Source organism: Tyto alba, unplaced genomic scaffold (assembly GCF_018691265.1).
Source record: "Tyto alba isolate M040663 unplaced genomic scaffold, T.alba_DEE_v4.0 Super-Scaffold_20, whole genome shotgun sequence".
In the NCBI taxonomy this organism is placed as follows: Eukaryota; Metazoa; Chordata; class Aves; order Strigiformes; family Tytonidae; genus Tyto; species Tyto alba.
In genome coordinates this window covers 6,357,537-6,365,762 of record NW_024881283.1, presented here as the reverse complement: position 1 = coordinate 6,365,762, position 8,226 = coordinate 6,357,537, and the positions used below count along the sequence as shown (strand labels likewise).

The following is an 8,226-nucleotide window of genomic DNA, read 5'->3' as shown; positions in this document are numbered from 1 at the left end:
TTGTAACCAACGGTGCATCTCCCAGCCCGTCACTGATACTCCTTCCCTAGAAAACACTCCTGGCTGTTGGTGGAGGTGCTGCCCTGGTGTGGGCCAGCCTTCAGCATCCCGACCCAGCCAGGGAGCCACTCTGGCCTTAATTAAAGGTCTTTAATCACCAGGCAGGTGATGTATGAGCATCAAGCACTGTTACATCCCAAGCTGGGGGCTGGTGGATTCAAGGCACGTGTTGGAGCTGGCCGGGAGCTCTAGGAGGACCACAAGGCTCAATCCAGGGTGGGGACAGGTCCCAACCCCTCTTCAGAAAGCAGTCTGTGCCGCAGAGACAGTTCACACTTTTATTGCTCTAGCTGGAGGATTTTTCCCCACTCCTCTCTCTCCTCGTCCCTTCCTCTTTCCTGGGGACACAGTGGCCTCAAGCCAGGATGGATGGTCCGTGTGTCACAGAGTGGAGGGACACAGTGGCATCTCACTGGCATCCAGACACCCTGCAACCACCCTGTCTCCCTCCATGTCCTCCCACTGCGTGCACTTAGGTGAGGAAGAAGGTGTTTGGGTTAAACCTGGCCCTTTCCCACCCTTGGCCCCCAGAACAGTGGCACAACCTCATGTCCATGGGGCAACGTCCCTCCTGCCCCTAAATCATCCAAATCCAGGTTTCCCCCAGCAAAGGGCAAGCTGTCCAAGTCAGACCAGTCTCCTTTTCCAGGGACATGTCTGTTCCCAGTGGGCCCCCAGTACACCCCAAGGCAAAGGGCAGGTATTTACAGGGAGGAACTACTTGAATTCACCACGGTCTTCTCAAGCAAACCCGCCTGTCGCCAGAGCCCGGCTCCCCGGGATGTTCGAGGGAGTCCAGTGCAAGGAAACAGGGTGCTGGGGTGTAGGGACCAGGGCCGCCCCATCACCCTCCCTCCCAACCTCGTCTGCCCAATGTGGCGGTCACAGCGTCTCATCTCGCACCGCGTTCCCTCCAGCCCCATCGCCGGGAACCATCAGCAGAACTGCAGGAGAAGCAGAGCCCAGGGCGGGCAATGAGCCCTCACCCAGCACCCCCGGCACTGTTTCGGGGGGCTCTGCCACCCCCCCCCCCCCTTCAGGTCCAGGGAAGGATTGGGGTGTCCAGAGCTGGGCACAGACCTTCCAGCGGTTCCCGCATTCGTTGCACAACACGAATGTCGTCATGGGCTCGTCGGCGCTGCGCGTCTGCACCTAGGGTGGAGCAGGCAGCCGTGTCAGCGAACGCCCCTCCAGCATCCCCCAAATCGGGGTCCCCCAGGGATTTTTGGGCCTGACCTGGTTGTACGTGCAGTTCTTCTTCTTGCACTTGCCGCACTGGAAGAGGTCGGTGACGGTGCCGCCCGTCTTGGCCATCTGGTGCTCCCGGATGGCCTCCTGGGTCATGGCGTTCCTCAGCTCCTTCAGCTCATCGCTGGCCATCTCCTGCCACCGGCCCCGGCCCCGCAGGGTCAGCGCTGCCGCTGCTCTGCCCTGGGGGGCTCACAGCCAAGCCAGCACAGGGTGCAAACCACCACGGCCCATCACCCTCCCCGTGCTCTCCAGCACCGGGACTGATCCCGCTCGTTGTGCTTGCTGGAGGGCTGAGGTCCATCCAGATGAAAAAAAATCACCCCGTCCTCAAACTGAAACTTCTGCCTGCGGGGATCGGGCTCCCCACGGGGAGAACGGGGCTCCCAGGAGCCTGATTTGGGGACCCGGGTTGAGGAGGAGGAGTGGGGACCCTCAAGCCTGACTCCGGCCAGTGCAACATCCCACACTGGGATGGGCTGGGTGGCTGCAGGGCTCTGGGGGGACCAGGCAGTGCCCTCTGCTTTTTCACTGTGCCTGACGCTCCCCTGTGCCCCAGTCAGCACCAGGGTGGGGACAGGGAGATGCTGGGACAAGCCCAGTGTGGACACCACCAAGCCAAGACCCAGCCAGTCCTTGGGCACCAACACAGCCTCCAAGAGCAGAGGCTGTGGGAGGTCTCACCCCCCTGCAGAGGCAGGATGTGGTCCCCGTCCCCCCCCCTCCACCCCGTTGCCCACCTCGGCGGTCATGCGGGCGATGAGGCTGGGCAGGATGGCCCCGCACAGCACGTTCCTCCGCAGGCTGGGGTTCTTGGGGTCCTTCAGGTTGCTGATCCTGCTCCGCACCCGGTTGCGATACTTCATGTCTGTGCTCTTCAGCTCCTGGAAGATATGTGGGGTCTGTCAAGGAATCCAGGGGGCAAGGTGGGGGGATGCCAGCCCCGTGGGCACCCGCTGCTGCTCTGGGCTCAGTGGGACTGATTGTCACCAGGGCCAATGCCCACATGCTTGTGGAGGTGACCGATCTCAATAGGGTTTTGCTGCCTGGGGGACCACATGCAAGGGGGGGTCTCCTCCTCCTTGGGTTCAGTAGGATGAAGCTCAGCTTGGGTTGTGGAGAGGAAGACAACTTTGCATTTCCCTGCTGTGACACCCAAAAGCTGTTTGGGCACAGGGACTGTCACCAAGCCACGTTCAAGGTGCAGAGGACTCGGCCCGCTCTCCTCCTCCCAGGCTGGCCAAAGAGCTACTGACTGCCCGCACGGGATGTGAGCAGACAGGCTGAGATGGCAGCTTGTCACACACGGCCGGAGTTTGAGATGCACCTAAAATTGAAGTGTACCCAGGAGGAGGAACCACCTTGGGGCTGGTCCCAGTCTTGGGGGGCTGCCAGGAGACCCCAAGGCTTGAGATGGGGGTGAACAGAGGTGGCTCCTTCCCTGCCAGCGTGGCACAGCCCAGGCACTGTGATGGAGCAGGGCTGGCAAAAGACACAGGCACCCACAGCAGGCTCAGAAAAGAGACCTTGGCTGGGTTTGGGTTTTATCTCCCCAAGGATGAGGGCTGGTCCCTGAGCAGAGGGGTTTTGGGGGGACACATAGCCCCCACGGACTAAGGCAGGTGCCCAGGGGATGCTCAGCTCAGTATCAGCATCAGCTTCTAACCGGGGTCTGGGCTCCCTCTGCAGGCAACGGGGACAGCAGAGCCTCGTCCCCAACCACTCTGTATCCTGTCCCCACCACCACTCTTAAGCCCACGTGTGTGTGTCCCTGCAGATGGAGCCTGGGGACCCCCATCCCCCGCAAAGGATATGGTCTTCAATCTCCGATGCCATCTTCTCGCAGTTGACACCGAACTCCTTGTAGTCATCTAAAGGGCAGAGAGGCCGAGGGGTGACCTTGGGGCATGAAACCAGCCAGCTCTCACCGTGCACCAAGAACCTCCCCCCCCCCCCCAAAAAAAAACCTTACCTCTTCTCCTCAACTTGTCCTGTCTTTAGAAAAAATATTTGTGCCCATCTTGAACCTTACAAAGACCCCGTCCCAACATCCAACCTCTTATCAGACACCCCACCAACGTCCTTTTCTGTCATTTGGGGCTGAACACTGAGCTATGAGCTACAGCTTATTTGCAAGTCCAGGGTGAGCTTGCTGTCACAGGGCTGCGGGTGCCCCAGGACACAGAGCCTTGCTTGTTATTGTAGGGTTGCTCCTATTAGGACTGTCCCATAGGAGAAACAGCCTGGTTGGGGCTCCAGCACCCCCCAGCTCCAGCACCCCCCGGACTTTCTCACCGTCCATGCGGAGGGCGGCCGTCAGCATCTCGATGCACTTGTCCCGCACCGAATCCCCCGTGAGATAGCAGGGGGCCAGGAGGCAGGGGCTGGGCGAGAAAGGGGGGGTGGTGGGGGTCCGCGGTGTCTCCGGTTTGGTCTTGCTGCTGTTGGCTCTGCAGGGGCACACGGGGAGGACAGGTGGGCACCGGGGTCCTGGCACAGCCCCGGGGGACCTGCTGGGGGTCCCGTGGCAGTGGGATGGGTCTCTCTTACCTTTCCTCTTTGCTATCGCTGGAGTTTCGCCGGGAGCCGGTGGGAGCTGGCGAGGGGCTGGTGGCCGCAGAGGCTCTCCTGAGGGGTGGCACGGGGGGATGGTGGGGATGACACAGAGGTGGGGCAGGCAGGACAGGGGGCAGGGGCTGGTGGTAGGACTTCAGGCACCAGCACATCAATGGGAGTGCTCGGAAGCCGACAGGAATCTACCCAGGGGGAGGATTTGTGCTCCTCATGGGGAATGCCCCAGTGCCTGTGGCAGGATCAGGGCTCCCAGCCACCTCTACCCACCCTGGACGTGGGTCCCAGGACCAAAGCACCCCCAATGCATCCCCAAGTTGCCTGGGGACGCCCCCTCCTTACCTCTCCCCTGACAATCTCTTCTGTGGGGAGGAAGAGGAGGAGACAGCCAAGGTGGTGGAGGACCTCAAGTCGGCAGAGTCTCTCCTGGCAGATGAGCCCCAGTGTCAGGGGGTGGCGATAGGGGCCAGGCGGGGGGTCCAGACCCCCATCTGCAGCCTGGCAAAGGGCTGGGGTCTGACCCCTCCCATCCCCATCCAGCCCAGGCACTCACCTCTCTTTCTTGCTGTCCAGAGGTGACTTCTTTGAGGACGCAGTGGGGCTCCGGCCGTCTCTGGACTCTCTTCACAGCAGAACCCCAAAAGAAGGGAGAGATGTTCTCAGTGAGCCCGGCCCCAGCTTTCCTCACTGTGATCTGGTGAGCCAGATCCTGCCTGCCCATTTGCACGCCCCATCCCTGGCCAAGTCACTCCCGAGCCCCACCAGCCCCCAGGCTGTTGGCAAAGCCTCCCCCAGGCTGGCAGAGCCCGGCAGGAGGGCCGGGGTGTCCTTTGGCAGGTACCTCTCGGGGATGGAGTCGGCAGGGTGGCCCCGGGGGGTGGTGGCACAAGAGCCAGACTTGCTGGGCTTCCTAGGGACAGAGAGAGTGGGGCAGAGTCAGAAAGGCATCAGCCAAACAGCCCTCACCCGGGGAATGAATAGCTCTAGAGGAGGGAAAAGAAAAAAATGCCATTTCTCCCTTCTCCAGAAGCTGCCCTGGTGCTGCCGTGGCTGCAGGCAGCTGCCTTTTGGTTCGCCAGTGGTGCTGCTGGTACCCGTGGACAGGAGGAGATGGATAAACCAAATAACTCGTGAGGAATGAGCAGAGGGTGAGCTTGTATCGGCCCCACCGATACCTCAGCCACACAGCTGGTGCCCCCCGACAGCAGGCAGGAACCCCCACCTCTCCTTGTGCTTCTCCCTGTGCTTCTCGGCTGGGATCTTGGGGTGCTTCGCCCCTTCGTTGGGGCAGCTGGGAAAATCCAGCCTCTTCTCCTTCTTCTTCTCCCCATCCATGTCCTTCTCCTTCTTTCCATCCATGTCCTTCTCCTTCTTTGGGGTGGTGGAGGACTCTGGGGGAAGGATTTGGGTGTCACAGGCACGGCCCAAACCAGTGCAGGGCACCTGGGGAGCTGCATCCCTGGATGGGGGGATTTTGGGGGGGATGCTCAGCCCTTGGAGGGGGGCACACAATGATTTACGCTGCACCATCCCAGACTGAAAATGAGCCCTTGGAAAATCCAACAAGTCCATGCACCACCTGGCAGAACTGGGTTATAATGTTTGAGATGCATGGGAGCCTGCACACCCCAGCTCGGCACTGATCCCAGCCCGACCCCCCGGGAGAGCATCAGGGGTTTGGGGTGCCAGGACGGCCCAGGGAGGGTTGGGGCTCGGGGGGCTTCCTGCCTCTCCCCAGCATTGCTCACCCAGCAGCCGCTTCCAGTTCTTGATGAGGATTTTGGCCGAGGCCACCACCTCTTCATCCGAGCAGTGTTTCCGCACTGAGTTGACAGCCACCCCGATCCGCGTGGTCTGGGGACACACGGCAGGGACGTGGCCTTAGGGGCGTGCTGGCTGGCACCGGGGGGGGGACAGGACGAGCCACCCCATGGGGTGTCCCCCTGCCAGCAACTGCTGCCCCCCACCCAGACCCCCTCACCTGGAGCAGCTGGATGGTCATGGTGTAGCTGGTGAGGGACTTGAGCAGATCCAGTGCCCCTTCCTAGAGCAGGGAGAGGCCAGAGGGGTCCTTGAGGAGCCAGAGAGAAATGGGGGGACTGTGCCGAGGCAGCTTGTGTCCCCCCTTTCCTCTTGTTGGCATGAGGCAGCACCAGGGAGGGCACCCCAAAGCAGCCCTGGGCCGGTCCCCAGGGAATGCCTGACCCTCCGCAGCGATGCACTCAGAAAAATCACAAACCTAAATCCTGCTGGATCATCCTGGTGTGGGGTCATGTCTCCAAGCTGGGAAGCAGGAGCTTCCCCTTAATAGGGGAAAACCCCTTTGTAAGGAAACCCAGGGCTGCCAGGAGCTGGGGACAGCCAAGGGACATTTGAGTGTCCCCATAGAGGGGTGCAAGGGTCCGTGGGACACACACCCCTGGGGTTTCAGCCTGACCCCAGGGTACGCAGCGACTGTAGGGCTAAACATACCCCCGGCACGGAGCCCTCCTCTTCCTCCATGATATTTTTAGAGCCACAGGAGCAGACCCCAGCTCGCAGGTACTCCCCTCGCAGGGGACACAACCCCCTTGCCTGGACCCCCACCCCACCGTGAGGGGCTGGATCAGGCCCTCCCAGAACAACCGGTGCAGGGGACATCCCCGCACTGCAGCCAGACCCTCACTCTGTCCCCGTCCCCAAAGCACAAGCACAGGGGTGTGGAGCAGGAGGGCTGGGCAGGATCAGTCCCCTGACCGCGGGGTAATTCCCAGCAGGGAGCAGAGCCCGTGTAGGTCCCATGGGGTCTGATTCAGTCCCAAGCACTGGCATCCCAAAAAGCCACCAGATCTGGGGGGGGGGGGGGGAACAGCAGTGCTGCCTCCCCCCGCCTGGGAGCCTGCTCCTCAGCAGGGCAAAGGCCGGTGGAAACGGTCAAATATTAACTTTAAGGGCCGGGCTCAACTCTGCTCACCCACGCGTAACCGGATCACCAGGATCCCCGGATGGATCCTCACCTGGAGCAAAGGGTGGCAGGGCCAGATCCTGGCTCCCCCCGGCACGTCATTGCCAAAGCCACCCGGGAGCCATCGCTCAGCCCGCTCTCCTCCTTTTGCACGCTTGCACACGCGCGTGCAACAGGCAGGGCTGAATGGGGGGGGGGGGGGGCGGGTTGGGAGGGTCATGCCCTTGCACGGTTTTCCCTTGCACGGGGCTGAGCCCGCAGCACCGGCCCCGATCGGGTGTTGGTGGCCGGGCCGGTGGCCAAGCACCTGTCGCCCACGTTTGCCCACGGTCCTGCGCCGCCGAGGGGTGCCCGGAGCTGCCACCCCTGAGACAGATCCACCCCCTTTCCCCCCCAAATCCCAACGGCCAGGAGCAACGGGGTGCGGGAGAGCCCCGAATTGGAAGCAAAATAAAATACCCCAGGGTGCTGGCTCTGACCTCTGACGTCGTGAGGCTGGGTTGGGGTGGCGCAGGCAGCACCCCAGGGTGCTGGTGCCACTTGTGGGTGCTCAGCACCCCCTGGACCCCTCTCAGCCCTGCCAGGACCTTGAGCAACAGGGGAAGGGTGTGAAGGACAAACCCCCTGCTTTCCCTCCCCTCCCTCCCCTGCCCCAAGCCACGCTGCAACGTCCAAACACGCATGCACACGCGTGTAGATAGGCACATGCGTGCAAATACGCGCAGGCACGCGCGTGCAAATTTGCACGCGCGCGCACCCCCACCCGGAGGGGCTCGCTTGCCTTACCGTGCTCTTCCTGGCCACCATCTTATCCAATTTCTTGGCAATCCGGACCAGCTCCTCAGCGGGCCCCATGCCGGCGGCTCGCGGCTTGTCGGGCTTCGGCGGCCGGCGGAGCAAAACCGAGGCGGCAGCGGGCAGAGCTGGGCACTGCTGGCATGGGAGGGGGTCAGGCAGGGGCGGGGGGGGGGGGGTGCAAAGAGGTGGCCGGGCTGGAAAGGAGCAGAAAGAAGGGGGGGAAAAAAAGGGGAAAAGAAAGGGAAGGGAAGGGAGAGAAAGGAGAAAGGAGGTGGGGCTGTCCCGGCCAGTTATAAACTCTTGCCAGGCAGGCGAAATAGCACAGGGGAGGGCTAAATATAGCTGAGCGCGCCAGGCAGGGCCACGATTGCAGGAGCTGGGGGGAGGCGCGTGGCGGGGTGCAGCGGGACACACGCTGTCCCCGCCGGGGGGGAGCCCGGGGGTGTCGGAGGAGCTGCCTGCGACGGGGCTGGAGCCCGGCGGTGGCAGGGAGGGGGTCCGGGACGTGGCTTTGCTCAGCCGGGGCTTCCCGAGGGGCGCGATGCCGGCGCGAGCTCTGCGGGCCCAAGGGGTTGGTTTTTGCAAAGTCGGTGTCCTGCAGCAGC

The 8,226-nt window shown here is 62.5% G+C and overlaps 1 protein-coding gene across 3 annotated transcripts; it reads right to left on the bottom strand.

Annotated features, from left to right (window-relative positions):
- Positions 1-324: 324 nt before the first annotated feature.
- On the bottom strand, positions 325-7,916 carry TCEA3 (transcription elongation factor A3). 3 transcript variants are annotated; one of them, XM_032984850.2, is made up of 14 exons: positions 7,610-7,916; positions 5,861-5,923; positions 5,628-5,733; positions 5,102-5,270; positions 4,721-4,789; positions 4,433-4,501; positions 4,222-4,305; positions 3,859-3,936; positions 3,604-3,758; positions 3,123-3,179; positions 2,049-2,203; positions 1,297-1,443; positions 1,141-1,212; positions 325-1,004 (listed from the first exon to the last, which is right to left on the bottom strand). In XM_032984850.2, the coding sequence occupies exons 1-14, from the start codon at positions 7,676-7,678 to the stop codon at positions 996-998; spliced, it is 1,302 nt and encodes a 433-aa protein (XP_032840741.2). In that variant the 5' UTR covers positions 7,679-7,916; the 3' UTR covers positions 325-995. The 3 variants fall into 3 exon arrangements, with proteins under 3 accessions (XP_032840741.2, XP_032840743.2, XP_032840742.2); XM_032984852.2 differs by having other exon boundaries at positions 5,861-5,950; positions 7,610-7,687; XM_032984851.2 differs by lacking the exon at positions 4,721-4,789.
- Positions 7,917-8,226: the final 310 nt, after the last annotated feature.